Raw genomic sequence first — 21,611 nt, forward strand, 5'->3', positions numbered from 1 at the left:
GCAGAAAGAAAATAGTTCCTACATGAAACTGCTCACAACAAGGTCTGTGGATTATCTTGAGTAACCTGGTCATGAATCTGGAAAGAGACATTTTTTGCTGAGTTTTATATATATATATATATATATATATATATATATACATATACACATATTTTTTTTTGGGGGGGGGGTGCTTTAAGCTCCACAAGCTAATTGCCATCTAGTTCCATTATATGTGAGAAACAGCAGACATCTTTACGGCTGATATCTCCAACACTCAGCAACTCACACCAAAACAATCTAGACTGATGTATAGCACTACAGGTAAGAGAGAAAATATGAATTTTTGATTTTAGGCTGAACTGTCCCTTTAAGTGAGGTCACCTCAAAATTGTACTTAAGTGCAGCACTTGAATGTATTTACTGATAAGCAGACTGTTACAAGTGGATGCAAGAAGGTGTTTCATAAGTTGGAGTTTGCCTGTGCTGTACTGCCACATATACTTCATTAAAAAAAAGTCACACAATACAAACTGCTTCTTATATTGCTAAATAGCTGCATTCAAGAGAGAGTATGAGAGTGAAGGAGGTACAGTATAGGATGTGACAGTATATGTCGCTGCTGTCACACAGGAGCTGAAGAGAACACATAAAGCATCTTGCCAAAAAGGGAATTAGATAATCTCTGAGTGGGAGGAATGTACGATCGAGGGAGCGGGGCCGGTGAACTTCTGGTCTACCTTGCCTGCTCTGAGATGCCCTGAAGTCTAACCAGTCTCACTTGTCTCCATGTCTCAAGGCAGCGAAGTGCCAGTGTTACGTCAATCAGCCGGGGTTGGCACAGTTACCTCAGCAGCGCTGCTCCAATCGGTCCTGTCACTCAGGCTATCTTCCAAGATAGAAAGGAAAGGGAAAAGTAATTGGATTTGCTGCTAGCAGGGAAATGATGAAATGACATGAAACCACCACCCGCCCCCCTTCACCCAGCACACACACATCCACAATCACACACCTATACACCGCTGAGTAAACCTCCGTCTCCCTCTCTCTCTGCCTGTCTTAGTTGCCTCTTTTTGTTTCTTAAATCTGGAAATACTTCAGGCTGTTGAGAGTTTCTTTTCATCTCGCCTGATGTGGCGAGAGCGCCTTGTTCTCCCAGGTAGACAAAAGAGGAGACGAAATGAGGGGAATAAAAGGATTTCCAGGTTTTTACCGAGATCTGAGGAGGGTTTTTTAAGGATGTTTCTGGCAAACGGCACAGAAGGCGGCCCATGGTGCAATTCCATGCTGTTAAAAGCCATCAGTCCCCCACCTACACCTTGTCTCCCTAAGTGATGCACTGTGGTATTTAAAAGAAAAATGTAATCATATTCGACTTTGAAGCACTGAGCAAAGAACAACAATATGTAATGCACACATATGCTGCTGCTGGCTGGCAGGCATGGGGCTGGTGGCTTCTGACTAGGAGAGAGGCAGCCTGTTCTGTCGTCACACTGTGTGACAAGGCTGCATCCTGCATCCAACAAACGATTCCCAACACCCAGTACCCATACTGCTTGTCCTTTATCCTCTCGTCTACTGTACATCTGTCATCTTAGATTAGACACCCTGTGTCTCATGTCTTTCATCTTGAAACCCTGAGTCTTGTATTGTACATTCTAGTGTGTCCTTCAGCTTTTAACACCCTCCTCATCCTTAATCTTTGGTCTTTCATTCAGAGCTCCACATCCAACAATTAATGGTGCCGTCATAATAATCATGTTAATGGTGTCTATGGAAAGAGTCCATAGCTGTGTTATTCACCCCAGCTGGCACCAGACATCAGTATAACGTCAGAGAGACGCTGAACTCTTACACCAGACAGACATTCAATTTTGGTTGGAATGAAAATTGAGTTGAAGAAATTTTAAATGTCCAAGGATGTTAGAATTTCACATTGTTTGGATTTTAACACTGCAACGTTTTGCAGTCGATGGGTTTTGTTCTCCATAACTTACGACTAAATGTCGTTATTCTATGTCAAGATAATGTCAGCATGAGATGTTCAGAAGATTTGGATTTTAATTACTTAACAGCACAACTTGAAACCAACGTCATCTGTCGTCAGTATTCTACATCAAATCGAAGCTGGCATTAGACATTGTCATAATATTGAATTCTGGTCACCCCAAATCACAACCTAAATTCAATCAAATACCAGTATCTAACCACATTGGTGGCCAACTACATTGGGGGTTCATTCACCTGTAGTGTCTCCTGTTAAGTCAAACGTCGCAATGTTTTGATATCAGTTAGTCACTTTTGTGGCATACTCTTACACCGGAGTGCAGTATGCACAAAGTGAGCAAGGCAGTATCCATGTTTGCTTTGTTATTCACCAAGGAACAGTGTTTCCATAATGTAAAGTGAGACCATGAAACATTTAAGAGAGGAAATTACACATTATCTTACAAGAAAAAGTTGATATCATAAGTGCACTGTTGTTCAGTTCAATGCACTTGAGGGTTATGCTGCCTCTGACTAGTCATAAGATACTGTATATGGTGCTGTATAACATTATAGTCATTTTCAATGCAATTCTAAATCAGTGTTAACGTCTTCCAGAGTTTGGTGATGGCTCTTGATGACATGATGACTATGTTTTAGCATTTAACAGTAGCCCATGACTGTCACATGTTACCACAGTGGCTTCTGTTCAGCAAAGATTATACAGGACCCCTCTAAACCACTGGAGTGCCCACAACACTGTGTTCTTGTCCTCTGACGCCAAAAACAAGATCCGTTTGAAAGGAGCATGACATACCACAGCCCACATCCTGCAAACTTGTTTTTATCATGTACAATATTGTATATGCTATGTATTATATACACAATGTAATAACTGCTGAAGTTTAGGGTTGCACAGAACTTCTTTTTTTTATTATTTGTGATTTATCAGGGTAACATTAATCTGCTGATTCATTTCTAAATTAATTGTATGGTCTCTGAAATGCCCGTCACAATTTCCTGTATATAAGGGGACAACTTTAATTTGCTTGTTTTGTCTGACTATCAGCCAAAACTTAAATAATAAATTAGTTATTACCATCATAAAATATTTGCTGATTAATTCATCAATTCATAATTTCAGCCCTACTTCTATCCTACATCCACATCCTGCTATGTGTATTACATCATATACTGTACAGTCTACATAATAAGAACAAAGTCTTCAATCTTCAGATCAGCATGAAAAAAGTGTCAGCATTTTGTCAGTCATCTGCTTCTTTCTTATTCTTATTCACTCAATGTTATAACTGCCTTTTCCTCATTAAGACCAAACTGCACCATTAATTTAGCCTTTATTTTGACACAAAGCTCTTGATTAGCTGTTGTCCACTGTGGCACATAAAACAAACAGTGCTGCAGGAATCAGTTCTAAAACCAGGAAATGAGTTAGCATTTTTGTACTTCAAGTTCCCTCATCTAAGAGTCAACAGGTTTTTGGTTTGACACCTAAAACAAAGTGTGAGGTGAACACAAGCTTAAGAGACTGTCATGTTTTGTTCTACAACATAAAATACTTAAGTAAATACCCAACTCGTGAATTTTAAAGCTTTTAACTGGCTTAAAAAAGCTATTGCTAACAAGTGGCTAAATGAGACTACACAGGTTGTTGCCTCAGAAATTATAAAGGTGTTGTTCAGTTCTGAAGATTATCTTGCTGAACAAAACTTAAGTATCATAAATTGTGTTTGCAACAGAGTTTATGTTCTGCAATAATCCAAAAATGGCCTTCAAAAGAAAGAAAATGGCATCCCTTCATCCCTCTATTAAGACTGTTAAAGAATTTACCAACACCAGTAGAGTGCTGATTTAGAACTCAGAAGTCAGAACAGCAGTCTACAGGGGCAACTTACACATGCACAGTCAAAACCTGTAAAGAAAGGCCACACACTCAACAGTTATGGAGATGTTAGGTGGGTATTTCACACATACGTGCTGTGTGCTTAGTCAGTCCAGGCATTCTGATTAGTCATGCTGAAGTAGAGCAGCACAGATATTACCCCGGTTTACGTCACAGCTCTATCTTCTGTCTCTCACACACATACACATACCCAGACAAAGACACCATCACTTATCCAATGGACTGCCGAGGTTTAAGATTTACACTAACGATTATATATTCATAGATCAATCGATACAGAGAGTCTAGCAGCCGAGACATGTCCGCGCAGACAGACACACATTCAGCAACAGTCACATTGTAGGAATTCTAATGAGCGTGCATGTGTGCAGACATCAATACGCTGCAGCGTTACATTTCATTAGGCCAAGGAGCACAGTTTAACTCCCAATGAATAGCAATAAAAGCGCACAGCCTGTAACCATCTCTCTCCATCTGCCTCCGCCTCGCTCTCTTCTTCTCCTTTCTAATCCCAGCTCCTTCCTCCCTCCAAATTCGGTTTTGTACAAATCTAGCTCAGTCGTTTCACAGTTGTTGTCCAATTTATTTGGAAAGACCTCATTTAAAGCTAAAACAAATCACATCCTGTGTCAGAGGAAAGACTTGGCTGGCACCAGCAAATGTAAAAGCCTCTTACGCTGGCTATAGGTGTAATCACTGCTGATTTATTGTAATTGGTGTCGCGTCTCGCCATTTCCCTGCTCATACAGACGACTCCATGTTACTGCAGCATCTGCATTGATCTGTGCGAGGACACTGGCAGCCTCAATCTCCGTATTCACCTTCCTCCTTCCATCCCCGAGCACAGGAAGACATGCCGGCTGAGGGGAAATGGGATTCCGATCAGCGGGATATCATCCAGGATCTGCTGACCCCACACGCTCAACAAACCCACACAAATCATCCGTCTGTGCACACACGCACAGACACAAAACAGGGGTCAGGCACAAGGACTAGTGGGCTCGGTTTCAGTCGACTTAGCAAAACACCAGAGACAGGAAGCTGTGTAAGGAGGCGTGTGTATGTGTGTGTCTGTGCGAGTGTGTGTTGTGCGCATTATCATAGCCTATATAAAAGCAGTTGACAGCAGCATTACTGCAACAGACATCCCACCGGCAACAGAAACACACAGGCCTAATGCTTTAACTGTCAAACTCGTAACAAAACTGGAGCAGCTGAATATTTCAGATGCATCTGGCTTTAATAGAATATGACAGAAAGTACGATGTACTTCCAAACAAAGACATCACCACTTGAAACAAAAGACATAATGCACCTAACAAAATGATTGTTGACTTGTTTTGTGTTCCTAAAAGTTACTCTGAAACTTCAAATTCAAATGCTGCTGACAGTGAAATATGGATGTGACTTCCTTTTTTTTTTTAATTTATTTTGTATGATGTATGTATTTAGGCAATTATTTTTATCCTCAGGTGACTTGTTTTATTCAGTCTTCAGAGCGTTGGTGACATGGACACACTCGTATAGAGATGTCCTGCTGAGGATAAAAGTGAAAAAAAGGGAAAATAACACAGAAGCGGCTCAGTCGGATCTCAGATGAAGGAGCGACTGATTGGCACACACGCTGTGCGGTCTACTCGACGTGGTTACATACACACACATACTGTAAATCCACATACGCACACTCACGGGGACTGCATGCTGTGTGTATGCTGAACGTGATGGAAATTACTGCTTGCCTGTGATTGAGGATAGATTTTGAGGCTCCTGTTGCAAGCATGCAAACAAACACACACATCTACACACACAAACGCACCGAAAACATGTTTTTTTTTTCACACCTCAAGAGACACATAAGGAATTATCTTCACCCACCTTATAGCCACTCAGATACACTCTCTGGCTCTTGACAACACTGTGACTAGACCACCAAACAACACTCAGCAAGATAAAAACCCACACAGCTCCAGTTTGTCAAAGAGCACGAGCTCCACACATCAGTGCACAAACACACACTACCCCCAAAATGTGCATCTCAGAGCCTCTGCCTCACGTTTTCCTTCAAACAGATATGTGTCTTATTTGGTTTCTAACTATAAAGCAAGGAATTTCTGTCTGTATGTGTGCCCTTTGCACATCTCAAGAACTACTCTTCCAATCTACTTCACACTTGGTGGTTGTATTGCTGCGAACCAAAGGACGTGCAGTGTCAAAGTTGGTGCACTTTGGAGATGTGGCACGTTCAGCCTTTGAATAATTTTAATAAACATGCAAAAATGCGCTCTGTGCAGCAATGGGGGCGGGGCTTCAGGCTCTACAGACTGAGTTCACTTTTTGCCGTTGGATGCTGGATATAATGTTACAACCAACTCTTCTTCACATCTCTGAACAGCGACACCTAATGGTGTAGTGGAGGGTGCATGTAGGTACATATGGCATATGACCTCTTCTTTTCCTGACACCTATCAGCCAAGAAGTAATGGAAATACATAGAGTATACCAACCTCCTTCTTGGTAACCTACCCCCTACTTACTAGTGCACCGACCTCATCAACTACCACTACACCAACGGTGATACCACTCTACCATTGCAACTTGAAGTGTGTAAGTTTGCCATAGCCTGCCAACTTAAAACACCAGTAACACTTCCACTGGCAGATACCTCCACTACATAAACCCACACTTTACTTTATAACCACAGTGGTTATGTCAAAGCAAGTGGCTAATACACCTATTTGAAAATTAATACCTCTGCTAAGTGTACTTTCACAGTGTTTCTGACCCTGAGTAGGCTTGACTGGAGTGTCATTTTCAGGGACGGATTTTAAAATTTGAAGGCCCCAGGAAACCACTGTTTCACTTTACTGAATGCTGACATGATGGTAGGGCTGGGCAATATGGAGAAAATCCAGCATCACAATAATTTTTATCAAATATCTTGATATGGATATTACAACAATATTGTAAGGTTGGCTATTACTGCTTTCACAAAATATTTACACAATGAGATTTTTGATAAACAATCATCAGTAATGCGGATATAATGACTAAGAGGGTAAAGGTAAATAGAACAGCTACAGCGGTCCTGTACGTTCTGAAATTTTCATCACTATGCTGTATTGCAGCCTTTAAAACCATGAAAAGACAACGCTTACAATTTTCAAAATTTAAGACAATATCTCGTCTCATATCACAAAGATGGTACTTCTCACAGAGAAGTACGCAAAACTGTTGAGTGGTTCTAGAGAAAACAACAAGCAGCAATACCACAGGCCAAGCAAAACACACACAATATGCCAATGAAGACGCACACACACACACACACACACACACAAACACACACAACCTTATAGTTCTTTAAATATGACAGCATTCAAAGACAGAATGCATTTCCTTACCCCAATCTTAACTATCACAACTAAATGCCAAACCTCAATCCCAACTTGAACCCTAATGCTTTGTGTTTTTATCCAAACCTAACCTAAACCTAAACCTGACGTGAGCTTTAAAACCATGTCTGAACCCTCCAACAGAACTTTAACGTTCTGTCCAACATGAGGACTGGCCAAAAGGTTAGTGAAGATTCTCAGTCGTCCAGGTCATGGTAATTCTAAGTGCTATATCATAGGCAGCTGAACTTGCTTAAGTTTCTTGACGAAGTCTCACCTCTCATCCAAGAGGCTTCTTCAGTTCTAACTGACTGGTGCAAAGTAGCAGGCTTAAAACCCTGTGTGGGTGAGAGCCCTTATGTAATCACTGAGGTCACATCTGAGTTGTTGATCCACCTGGCCATCATGTGGGTCGTTAGGGTTGGATGGGTCCAGGTGTGAATGGGTGTTAAGCTGTCTGGGGAACTCAGGACACATTGTAGGTGGGTGATAAGGGGTGTCGTAGGCCACCTCCTGGCTAAAAAATCCTCTGTCCAAAAATGTCCTCACTCTCAAGGTCTAAAACTTCAATTGGTTCTCACAAAGATGGCTGTGCAAGTGTACACACACATACGCACGCACGCACGCACGCACGCACGCACGCACACACACACACACACACACACACACACACACACACACACACACACACGCACTCACATCTGATGTCTGCAATGAGATTTCTGATGACAAAACCATTTGTCAGCAATGCCAGAACCAATGACCGTTGAAAATACATCATGAAATGACACAAAATTGCTTCAAAGTGAAAATGGTTTTCTATTGAGCATGGAACACACACACACACACACACGCATACACACACACACACACACACACACCCACACACACTGTACTCTGACAGGAGCATTTGAATCCCCATTTTAGTCACATTTTATTAGTTTGATGTCAGTTATCACTGTTATTTATCTCTCATATTGTTCACAGTGTAAGAAACATCCAATGACAAAAGTCAGAATATACACAACAAAACACCACTACTGTCAGTGTCAGAATAACAGCATCATCCCTCTACCTTTGATATTATGATATTTTTTTCACAATTTATATACAGTAGGTCTGTATACTGTGGGCTTTGAACAGAGTTTCTGAGCCAAACAGGACTGAATGATTATTGAATTTTGCCTGTTTGAAGAGTTTGTAATCCTTTACTCCGAGTTAACACATCCATAAAATGTCAAAAATAGAGTTGCAAGGTTTTCACACCATAAGACCGCTTGTGCTTTAAAGAGCAAACTGAGCACACACACACCCTCACACACAGTTCAGGATGCCCTACCTTCTTCATGCGTCCACTGCGGGTACCGGTGAATGCCACCGTTTGTCCGCGGTAGTCGTAGGCTGCCACAGAGGTCATGCCATCGTCCTTGTCCACGTAAAGTGGGATGCCTTCGATGGCCGTGGTGCCCCCTAGAGGCTGGTTGAAGTCCTGGCCGCAGAAGTTATCATCTATCTGCAGCGGCTGGGGTGTTAGGGGGGAAAAAAGAAGAGAAAGCCATTAACTCAACCGTTAACACTTTTTAAATCCCTTTTCTCGTTAAACTAACATTAATTCTTAAAGAAGGAGGAGGCTTTCGATCTCCATGGCACTTAGTAGACGTTTTATGGTGCTGGAGCGAAGCCAAGCCGCTGCAGATTTAGTGAGAAATGGTGTGAAATTAATGGCCATCACTGGAAAAATTAACTTTTCTCAACTCCCTTTTGTTTTTTTAACTTTTTTGAAAGCTGATAGAAAAAGGAAGACTGTGATATTTGTCTTTCATTAAGGTCAAAAAGCACAATCTAAACAGTAAGCAGTTTCATCTTGTGTGATTAATGCCTTCCTCCCTTTGATTATTTCATAGTACATGATGTCAAACCAAGCAATTAAGCATCTCAGCATGGTCTGAATGGATGAGCAGTTGCTTGCTAATGTTTTAAACATTGATTTCTTTGTATACAGCTTTGGCAATGTAGTTTCTAATAAGAGACAAGCCAATACGGTGAGTAAATCAAATGGAGCTGGAATAAACACGGAGAGAGAGAGAGCAAATGGGCAGGACACTGGAGGAGATGACAGAGACATGACAGGAAGTAAATTATAGGTCAGATTAGCATATCATAATCAAAGTGTCTCGTACAGGCACATTGCCACGCTGATATGTTGATATGTCACGCCTGATTTATGAATGTGTGTGTGTGTGTAATAGGCATGTCATTAAAAGCATGTGATAGCTGTGCTTGCATCAGGAGGTGCGTAACGTGGACATGTGTAACAGAGATAATCGACTGCATCTAAATTACTGTGGCAACCACACACACGCGTGCTTGCATACTGAGCACACATACCGAGAAGCACGCTAGGAAATACACAACTTCAGGTCCACGCTACTTGGAAAGGAGATTAAACAGATGTGCGCACACAACATACACACACTAAAGAGCAAATCAAGTTGTCGTAGTATTGTAGTACCCAAGATCAGTCTTGGGTCTGAGACCAGTCTCAAGACCACCTTTTGAGGGTCTTGGTCTTGTCTTGGACTTGGGATTTTATTTCAAGACCATTAAAGACCACAGCTGTAAGGATATCACTCAATTGCACATGCAAAGAAGGAGTGTTTAATAAAGATGGTTAGATTTGTTTGCTCAAAGGAAACAAAGGAAATTCCCACACATAACATCCGCCTTTTGTAATGCCCTCTGATTATTTCATTAAGACATTTCTCAGGGCACACTTACATACGGTCAGCAATAAAAGAGGTGGGTGTTTTTATGGGAATGTGGATCTTTCAGATCAATTTGAGGAGTGATGGTGTTGTGTCAGTGTGGAACTCACACTTGTTTGGTCTTGGTCATGACTTGGTCGCAGTTTAGGTGGTCTTGACTACAACACTAACTTCCCATAAAAATGTAGCACAAATTCAACCAGAATTTCCAGAAAATCTGAGATTTGCAAAAGTTCTAATTTTCAGTCATATCCATCCACTATTGTTATGTGAATTTTAGAAAACGGTTCATCATGATAAACAGCTGGTGGTGCTATTCTCCAGTCTGGTGCCATGAAACCATTGTAGAAGAGGACAGGACTAGATCAGAAGAGCACCAGTCAAACCTCAAACAACAGAAAACCATGAAGAAAACACGATGGAAATATGACATTTACAGTTGTTTGAGGAAGGTTACAAGTAAGCAAGCAAAATTTTATCTATATAGCAAATTTAATTTCAGGAAGGAGCACAATGTGCTGCACAAGGCTTGAGCTACCACAGAAGTTGCAGCCACAAACACTGTGTGTAGATAAAACAGTAGACATAAGTAAACACAATTAAAACAGACACATGAATGACACAGTCTGAAACATTAAAAAGTAGAAATAAAAATTAAAATAATCAATGTCAGCAACCAACCAGTGAGAATTAATGAGACATGCAAATTAAAATGATTTTAAAAAGTAGGAATAAAATCAAAGTAAATAATAATAATTAAGACAAACATTTGACAAAAACTAATAAGACGTCCCTTAAAAACAACAAAAGAATAAGATTATAATTAATTACAGTTACAGTCTCATCATTGCGCTGATGTTTCATCTGCTGCTATTTTTAGTCTCTTCAGTGGACATTGGAAATGTACAGAAAAACAGGCAGATGGAAACCCCCTTACTATGAGAACTCATATGCAGACACAAACAAAAAATAAATGACATTCACACGCACACACACACGCACACACACGCACGCACACACACACACACACACACACGCACACTCGAGCTTCCCACACTACACAAATTAACATGCCAGCTTTCTCTTGTTCATTACAAGACGTATCATCTCCATAGAGACTAATCAATCACCCCATCCCTCCAAAACAGCAAAGCTGTCAGGGAATGTGTGTGTTTGCACAAACAAGTGTGTGTTTTGCAGGTTGACAAGAAGCCTGTGGCAGACCTTGGGCCTCGTGCTGCAACATTCTCTTAAATTCCTCTTAGATTTAAATAGAAGACAACTCCAGATGCACCAAACGTTCTTACTCACCTAAATCTGCTCTAATCCAGGTGTGCTGAGTAATGAATCCCACATAATGATCATAAGTAACCTATTAGCATAAGTAACACCTCCTAAACACTATAAAAGGGAAGGTGTTGCTCCATGTGCGGTGCTGAAGAATTCAAGGGATGCTGCCAAAAAGGCTGTAAGAAAAACTCACGCAGTAGAGAAATGGCCATTCTGTTAAATAAACTTAAACAAAGTAAACACTTGATTTTCCAAAGTGTCAGTACCGGTGTAACAGCAATATGAAAAACCCAGCTATGCCAAAACATTTGTGAGGCTGTAAATGTCATGTCAGCAGAGGGCCAAAACATCTAAGAGCAATATGTAAGCCATTTAGAAGCTGAACACACACAATGTCATCCAAGAGTTTTTATAGTCTTTGGATCAAAGGACCAATAGTATTTTTTTAGCCCACAAATGTAATAATCCAATCATTCTAATGACTCTACAACACAATGTAATCTAAATTTGATTATATGATATTCATGTGTTTTTTTCTGTTCCTCAAATTTAAAACTTATGTTCTTTGAACAGACAATTTGTAGACTGTGAAAAAGGATGTTTTTTCCCTCTCTTGGTATAAGTGCTCTCGATCCCTCATAACATTTTCAACCCAATCACTAACGTCAAGGTTGACATTGTACATTTCTGCAAACCATGGAAATGTGACATTTGTAAGTTTTTCATGTTGCAGATACATTGAAACTTTATGTTTCTTTACATTTAGACAATGCGGTGATTAACAACCGGTTACAACCGGGCACAAACACCACTTGATTATGGTCAGGAAAAGATCATGTTGCAACTTAAAATACCCAGTTTTGGTGGCACTATCCTGCTGGAAAATGCAGCAATGTCTTGCTTTTTGTTGCACTAACACTGGAGGAAACACAAAAAGACTCACTGAAAAAAAAAACACATTTGGTGGCTAAAAAGCTGCAGGAAACAGCCATAATTCAGTGAAAAACAACTAACAAAACAATCTGTCATTCGTTGGTCTTGAATAGTTACTAAAGGGGTCTGCAGCTTGGCCGCTGTCTCGCTTAGGTGTCGTGGCATTTACTGTCCCCTCCACGTTCCAGTGATGAAGTCCGCTCATACACTATGTCACTTTATAAATTTTGATATGATGCGTATGAAACATACAAATGTAACACATCAGGGGTTTGCAGAAATGTACAATGCCAACATTTCCTTCTGGCGTCTGGGCTGAAAATGTCTCTTGCCAAAGAAAAGAGCAAAAATAAGAAAACACTGGTGAATCCCACAAATTAATGGGCATTAACAAAGTAAGACCAAATTGTGGATACAAACAAAAATAAGAGGAAATTTGTTCACATATGACTCCCTGCATGAGGCCCAACATCTTCCTCCTACCAGGCGTTCAAAGGCAGCCAGCCAGAAACACAGCAAAGTTTAACTTCAATGAACAAAGACACAGAGTGAGACGAAGTGAGAGAGAGAGGGAGACAGAGACACATACACACACCACTTTGGCTTTTGTATGATTTACATAAACATGTTCTCAATTTTGGAACTGTTTTGCGAGTAATTTGAGAGAAAGAAAGGAGGACAAAGGGAGAAAAAACAAGAAGTGAGTCAGCAAAAGGAAGGCAAGTGAAGTGATGCAGGCGAGATGGAGACAGATATGAAGAGGAGGGAATACAAATGTAGAAATCAGGAGAGGGAAAGAAGGAAGCGGTGAGATGGCCACGGCTCAGTGAGAGTATGAACCCTGCTCTTGGGTACCTGCCATACAGCTTCCCTTGTTTCCTCTGATAAAGACAGAGCAGAACCAGACCTCCATTCACTTCTTTCCCTCATTTCCTGCCTATTTCTTTATCGTCTTTCCCTCAATCCCAGTCTCTCCTCCTCCTGCTAATCCTGTTCTTCATTCTCTTCTCTTTTTCCCTTCTCCATCTTCCCATATTTCAATTCTCCCTTTCTTCTTTTTTTTTTCTTTTAAGGTTCACAGGGACTGAGCAGTGGGAAATCATGCCCGTCCCAAGGGGTCATTCTTTTTTTCTGCCTGCAGCTCTCTGAGACTTCTTTCCTTCCGCCCTTTCTGTCCTTCCTTTAAGAGCGTTAGCAGGATGATGATCCTGATGAGTATTTATAGGTCACATGATGGCTGAGATAAATGACTAAATGTTGCAGGGATCTTTTCACCAAGCTGAAGATAAATTCCGAAGCAAAAAAGAAGACCTATTTGGCGTATTAGTACATATCTGTATCCAACCCACTAGCATGCTGCTCCCCTGAAAAACAGCCCTGCTTATTCTCTCTGTGTCCAAATCAAAAGTTTTAAGCAACATGACCGGAGTACAAAATTGTTTATTATAGTAGTTCATAATTACATCATTCAGCCTGGATTTATTTATGCCGGCGCCTCGTACTTGTAAACTAATCTGCATTCCCAGTGTCTGTCGAGCTCGCACACACAGAAGTGAGATCGCCATCTTCGCAGTGCTGTTGCCGGCATGCTGAGGACGCTAATGGTTTGTTATGTTTAGCCTGACTTGCATCATTACCATAGAGTCAACAGCTCAGATTGAGGCACAGTGGAGCGTTCACTCGACGTGTTTTCACCGCAGACAAATGTGGCCTCACACAGACCTGACATCTGCTAGCTGTTGTGTGCCTTGTAGACATGTAATTCCTACAGTCTGCCTACTCTATCATCCCTCCACCGCAACTCACTGAGGAGACGCTGACGCTTTTTCCGCCACCAATACAGAAGTGACTGAAGAGCCTAATTCAAAACAACAGACTTGCATCATTCGATCACCCTCTGTTTACTCTTATGCCTCCGACTGCAATCAGATTTGTGGTCAACAGAGATGCACACATGAGGCTTAGTCTGAATGGAAGAGTGTTTAAAAAGCATCTCAGCCAGAAAGAAGATACTTAAAAGGACAAGTGTAAATGGGGTCACGTCCACTTCACGCTGATTCAGGACAGGGTCAATATCTGGATGTCCAGCAACATTTCTGGCCAGTGTTAGTGAGTTTTAGCGCACGACAAACTCATTATTAGGCATGAAGGCCGTGTCTGAACTCAAGAGGACACCTAGAACAGGTCCAAACCTTCTACACAAAACATAATTGTCAATACTATTATCTCAACTTACTCAAAGCTAATGCTGGCTGTACCTGGGATTCAGTACAAATCAATCAATCAGTCATTTATTTGTCACATGAAGGTACAACTGCAGTGTAATGTGATCCTGTCAGCTCCTTCAACTTGTGCATTGTAATTGAGTCCTTTTATGCCTCTTTTTACATCGTCAGCTGCTGCTTCATAATCGTCCATGTTTCTGGATGGTTCTGGTAATCCATTGTTTCTGTTATGATGTGATTTAGCTGTAGTTTTGGGTACAGTTGCTACTGTTGTTTTACAGATTAATCCAAACTCAGTGAATTCATTGATGTCATTAGTGACGTCAACAGTAGTGTCCTGGAATGTGCTCCAGACTATGATTGGCTCCATCTCACGCATCAGTGGGGGGATGCATCGAAGTTTGTTTACATATCTTGACCTCAACAAGATGGCTGCATTGCTGCTCTTCCAAAGTGCAGGCTGTGACTGTGCTCTGCAGCTGGCTCTGAATGCTGCTTCTGAATGGCATATAGCAGTGATCCACAGCAGGAATGGGGCAGCACTGTCACACCAGACCTTATTTACTATGAAGCACACTCATAACGGCATTTAAAAAAAAGAATCACCTGTTTGGGATTTATTCCAGGATTTGGTGAAAGTTTTGGTGAAACACAGGACCTTACAGTTCCTGATATCCTGCTGAAATCTGATAGGGCACTGAGGTCGTCCAGTTTATTATTCAACACTTGCACAATGGCTAGCAGGATGCCAATTAGGCAGAAATATCCATGGGATCGGGAGTGAAGCCGGTATTTGATTCTTGCCACGATGCCCCCCGATACAGACGCAGATGCAGAAATGCTCTTGCTTGTCCGTGTGGTCAGGATTGTAGCTGGTACCCATCTTCTCCATCTTTTCCTTGATGTTTAGTGATGTTTACTTTTGGAAACCTCGACTTGGCCAGCTGGCAGAGTCGCAGAGGAGGAGAGTTTACAAACTGGTGAATTAATCTCCTCATCCTGATGAGCGATAGCCACACACCACCACCGTCCAATATCAGCAGTGTTCAACATAACATTTTTTCCCACTGGCCCCCCGGGCCAGTAGTTCAGAAATTTACTGGCCCCTTGTATATTCTTACTGGCCCAAGTACAAAAAAAAAAAAAAAAGAGAGAGAGAGAGGGAGAGAGAAAAAAAAGTCTAAAACTTCATTTAATTTAACTTCATTTCATTTAACTCCATTACACCTCACCGTAATGCGTGATGGTATATACAGCCGTCCTCACAGAAGCTAATGGATGATGTCACAGCCTCTGTGTAGCCTACTCATCCACTTCTTAGATGACCTCACAACAGGTTTACAGAGCTTTAACTTCTGCCTGTATGAGGGAATCAGGTGGACGGTGTTGTGGTTAGAGTGGCCCAATGCAGCGTGGGGGACGGCGTGATAGGCGTTGTTAACAGTTGTGTAGGCCTAACTGTGATCCAGGACATTCTTCTCTCTGGTCGGACATTTTATAAACTGTTTGTATTTGGGGAGTTCATGGGTGAGGTTACCTTTGTTAAAGTCGCCAAGGACAATAACTAAGGAGTCCGCTCCACACACAGTAGTTATCTGGTCGGCGAGCGTGCGCTGTAGCCTACCTCCTGCATGTTGGCCTGCGGTGGGATGTAAACACCAACCAGAATGAATGAAGCAAACTCATGGGGGGAGTAAAAAGGTTTGCAGTTGATGAAAAAAGATTCCAGATCAGGAGAGTAGTGCTGCTGGATCACTGTCACGTCATTACACCAGCCACTGTTAGTGTAAAAACAGATACCGCCACCTTTAGTTTTGCCAGAGAGTTCCGTGTTATGATCTGCTCTAAAGAGCTGGAAGCCTGCCAGCTGCAGCGCGGAGTCCGGTATCAATCCACACAGCCACGTCTCCGTTGAGCACAAAACTGCAGATGTAGAAAGTCTTCGTTTTTCCACCATCAGTAGCTGAAGTTCATCCGGTTTACTGGCCAGCGAACGCATGTTAGGGAGAAATATACCCGGCAGCGGTGTGCGGTGTCCGCGTTGGCGGAGACGCACAAGCACACCGGCACGTTTCCCCCTCCTCCAGCGTTTCACTGCAGAAAGGTGAGGGCACCTTTGGCCAAAAAGCCCAATAAATCCACTGAAGACTCGAGAAAAGTGGGATAAAAATCTGCTGGAGTTGTTCCCCTGACAAAAAAAAAGCCTTACAGCGTAACTGGCCCAAGCAGGCCTGTGACCTGTCAGTCAACTTGCCCGACATACTTTGTGACTGGCCCCAGGCCATCGGGCCATTGCTTATGTCGAACCCTGCATCAGTCACAAAAAGCACTACCAACACTTACAAAATAGACATGAGAGCATAAATTTAGCCCAGATTTAGTGGAGCTGTTGGAGAGGCGATGTGAAATGTCAGCGCCTGTCACACAATATTACAATACTAAAATAGCATTTAATTTGATGCCTTAATTTGAGCAATATACTTTTTTCCCTTAACAAAACAGAAACACTTTACTTAACAAATTGTAAATGTTATTACCCCATTATAAATATCAAATTGTGTCACATTATCAGGGCCTGATTTGAGAGGTCAAATCAAACTTCAATCATTAACTGCACATCTACTTTCTGTCACAGAGGTTTCATTTGATTCGTACTCGAAAGACAGTTCTGTGTTCCACACTGGCATTGGATTTATCATGTCAAAATGCTCTGACTGAATTGTCACCTGGATGGTTATACAGTGTTTAATGTAAATCAGTGTAATATTCCTTTACTGTGTCCCAAACATAAGGTGACCTGCAGCAGTCTTTTATTAGTGCTTTTATAAGCTCTTCGTAGCTTGTCCCTGTTGGCCTACTGGACCTCTGACCGTGCTATTATTATTACAAGCTATAGCTCATACTCAGGACACTGTACATAGCATTATTACGCACACACACACACACACACGCACACACACACAAACACACACACACACACACACACACACACACACACACACACACACACACACACACCTTTGTTCTATTTCCAGGGGGTTAGACAAGGACAGAGTCCCCTGTGTTGTCCTTGGCGAAGACCTCTGCTGTACACAGGCGCTTGCTGGCCCCTGGCAACACACACACACACACACACACACACAACACACACACACACACACACCCCTGCCAGACTCTTGCTGGGTGAATGATGATGGGGTGATGAGGGAAAGAGTGGGGCAAGTGAGATGAGCAGAAAGGGGAAGAGATGGGGAGAGAAAAGGAGGAAAAAAGAAGGGAGATAGGGAGGAGAGACATAGGGGAAGGCTAAGGGTCAACAGCGCTCTTGTCGCTACTAATGAGCCTCAATCCAAGAAAAGAGCAGGCGAGCGAGAGAAAGAGAGAGGTTAAATTCAGCTCTTTGAAACTGTCCCTTAACTATATAAGTGAAAGAAGTGCCATGACCATACTATGGTTTAAGAGGACGAGGCATTGGGAAGAACATGTTAGCAACATTACTACAGTAACAGCCCTCACTTTCACCCACCTGTCTCGCACTCATCCGTTTAAAACTACAGTTTCTGTCACCTATTTGTGTCTTCTTCCAAGCATTTATCCACACTGGAGTGAGTGGGTGGGGGGTCTAGTTTGGACCGGTTCTGACTGTCGTCGCCTCTGTTTAGATCAGACCTCCTTGCCTGAAAATCATTTTTATGCACATCACTTCTTGCAAGGCAGTTTTCCATGAGTCTGTTGCTATGGAAGTTGAAGATTCAAGTCATAAGTCAGTGACCCCTGAATTAACAGAGATTCTTTAACCCGAGCAGTCATTTTTTTTGCAGTTTGTCAGTCAGAGTGCAGTGTCTTTCTAGAGACGTTTCGGTCCTGAGGAGTAGCTGCAAAGTCAGTGCTCCTCATTTTCATGCTGCTCTCCAAGGTAGACTCATGACACTATCTCAAGTTGTCTCGCCTGCTCGGTGAAGGTGTCTGCAATGGCTACAGACAGCTGCAGACCCAGACTCATTGTGAGTCTGAGTGAGACAGAGGCAGCTGCCCAGAGGAAGAGAAGCTTTGCCTGGTCAGGCTCTGAGGTGACGTTATTTTCTGCCTTATGCTTAGATTTGGTGAATGTACAACTCACAGCAACTACAACTCAGTCTCTGACTTTTGTTTGATACCTAGTGTCAGTACAAAAAATGCGGTTGCACATTTCTGATCCGTTTGCTGTTATGACCCAGGTCATTTTTAGGTCAAGTTTAGGGTCCATGAGTATATTTTTCTTTGTTGTTTTGGGCACTGCTCAACTCCTAAGTCAAATAAAGTGCTTCCTTTGTTGTCTGAAATACTGTGTGGCTGGTTTCCTTTGGAGTGGAAAGGGTGGGGAGTCACATGTTAACATTGCATGCATTAGCTCAGACTAACTTCGGCTAAGTTGTCTTGTTTACTATATTGCATGAAAGTTGCTGTGACCCTGAACATCCCACTGAGCCCTGTTCAGAAATCAGTCAGCTCAATAAAGTGTTGCTTGGTCTATACAAAACATAGGAATCAATAGTTGAATATTCCCATTGAACAGCCATATTCAATTTGACTGACTAAATTCTAAATTGTGTACAGCCTTTACTCTGAAATCAAAAGCCAGTAAAACACTGGTGAACAGCATATAGCAAACCACTTTGTGTACCACAGTGTGTGTATGTGCACCCCCATCCTCCTCTCCTCCTCTATGTGTTTTCAGTTCACTGCAGCATAGCTTATTGGGAACAAAATCATCTACATCCGTCTAATCAACTTAAATTGTCAGCATTTTCTTCCTAATCTTCATTTATTTGCAGAGATGTAAGAGAGCACTGAAAATCACATCACAAAGAGAGCGATAGAGAGAGAATGAGCGAGTTGGAGACAGTGATTGAGGTAAACAGAGAGGGAGAGAGATGTTGTCAACATGCTCTCCAGAGAGCCAAATGTCTCAAGCAGCTCTTCATCCAATACTGGCATAAACACATTGCTCCAATCCCATGGAGAACGTGTGTGTGGGTGTGTATGTGTGTGTGTGTTATACATAGCTTGTGCCACATTCCCATGTGAGAAAGATAATGTTGAAGCGAGAGTTGTACTACTGAGACATGCCGGCTGATGCAATGAACAACAGGACTTGCAGAGTGGAAAAATGCATTTAATTATGTGAGGGTTAGTGTGTGTGTGTCTTTTTTTCATAATGAAAGGAGATGAGATTGGACTGCCAAACTTGGGAAGAAGAAGTCAACAACACACACACACACACACACACACACACACGCACACACATACACACACACTCCTGGCCTGCATCCAGGTATTTGTTGTGACTTGGCGTTGGAAGCGGAGAACAGCACTGGTTGGCCTTTAGATTCCCCCAGTGAGCCAATATCTGCTCTCTAATTGGTTGTTAATGAGTGAGTGTGTGTGTGTGTGTGTGCATGTTTGTTTGTCAGAGTATATGAAAGACAGTGAAAGACTGTGTGTTTTTGTGTGTGTGTGTGACAGGGTAGGGGGGTGCAACAGGGATCTTAAACATCTGTCTAACAGACTGGGACACTTGAAGCTCTGACCTGCTCAAACACACACACACACACACACACACACATGTATGCATGCACACACATTCCATTGTTCATCGTGCATTTGTGGGCTTGTGTGTGTGTAATGGGAAAGAGGAAAGTGTGTAGCCACTGCAAGAATACACACACACACACACACACACACACAGAGTGGACTTTGTGCAGACATCTGGCAGTGCAGTCTGCTCTAATGGCAACAGAACGACGGGCATCTGCATCTCACCCCCACACACACATGCTGTCACATGCACACAGACACACAGCGCTCGCCTTCTACGATTGCAGTTAGCATAATAACTGTTACAACAGGATACGCACTTTGCTAGTCTCCTTCTGATGAGAGAGATGATTGCTAACAAATGTAAATTATGCTGATTTTTAAATGTTAAACTGCTTTGCAATTGTTGAAATACATCCAACAATCCCTCAAGGATACACACAAAGTGTTTTGGGGAGAAAAGCTGAATGTAAACACTGTTTTTGTGCACAAGACAAGACAAACTCCACAGGGCACATTTCATAATTAAGTTACCCAAAGGGCCAATTACCCCAAAAGTAGAGTTTCCTTCGAGGTTTCACTGTCAGTAATGTTAAAAAAAATATTAGATCATTAAAAGCATCCAAATCCACTCCAGATCAGTCTGAACCACGCTGTGTTGCTCCCTTCACACTAATACATCCTGCAAAACAGCTGGAAATTTGACTGTCTTGGTGGAACTGGAATCACTGATTTTATTTAAGCGAGCAAAAGGCCATTAACACCATTGTGCTATATTTGTTTACTTAATCACTGACCGAGAGGGAATTGCCTGCTTCTGATTTTTGCATACAAAACAAGGCATCATCGGCCTGATGCTTTTTTGTTTCCTTCTGATAAGCTACTGTTTTTTTTTAACTTTTCTGTGAGTTCATGGGTGGAGGGAAGGCACTTCGACATTTCAGCATCTGTTGTTTTGGCTTGGGTGAAATGAGGAGTATTAAGTTGGAGATGGAGGGAGAGCCTGGCAGCGAGGAGATGTGCTCTGGTGGAACGAAAAAGCTGCAGGCGAAAGAGAGAGAGAGACTTCAGCCCCATAGGTCAGAGTCAGTGGAATAGCTGGGATGCCAAGAGATCAACATTTATTTTGCAGCTAGATTTATTCCGCGCAATTTTCCTGCTCTGTTGGTTTCATCATTCCCTACCCACACCTTCTTTCTCGTCTTCTTTTCATTCTCGGATTCCTCCGTTCTTTTCTCTCGTTCCTTTCTTTTATCTCTTTTTCTTTTCCCTCCATTTCCGTCTCTCCCCCTCTGTGACTGAAAACAGATGTGCCAATGCGAGGAGCTGAAAGATTTGAAATGAAAAACATGCAAAACTTGACTGACCTGCAACCACGAATATGTGTGCGTGTGAAAATATTCAGAGCGCAAAACAAGTGGAAGATTTTATTCATATTTTTGTGTGTGACACTGAAAAGCATGTAACCATGTGTGTGCAAGTCCCACTGTTGGTAAACAATTTCTTGCTTTTATATTTTTTTCACTGTTTTTTGTCTCTCTTTTCT

The 21,611-nt window shown here is 42.0% G+C and overlaps 1 protein-coding gene across 2 annotated transcripts in view; it reads right to left on the minus strand.

Moving 5' to 3' along the window:
• The window catches only part of LOC117257925 (plexin-A1-like), a 351,734-nt gene that overhangs the window by 255,479 nt on the left and 74,644 nt on the right, over positions 1 to 21,611 (minus strand). For both annotated transcript variants that reach the window (XM_033628343.2, XM_033628342.2), the window contains exon 3: positions 8,615 to 8,797. In XM_033628343.2, coding sequence (XP_033484234.1) covers positions 8,615 to 8,797 — 183 coding nt within the window. The remainder of the gene's footprint in view (positions 1 to 8,614; positions 8,798 to 21,611) is intronic.

This window comes from Epinephelus lanceolatus, chromosome 8, assembly GCF_041903045.1.
Source record: "Epinephelus lanceolatus isolate andai-2023 chromosome 8, ASM4190304v1, whole genome shotgun sequence".
NCBI classification, from domain to species: domain Eukaryota; kingdom Metazoa; phylum Chordata; class Actinopteri; order Perciformes; family Serranidae; genus Epinephelus; species Epinephelus lanceolatus.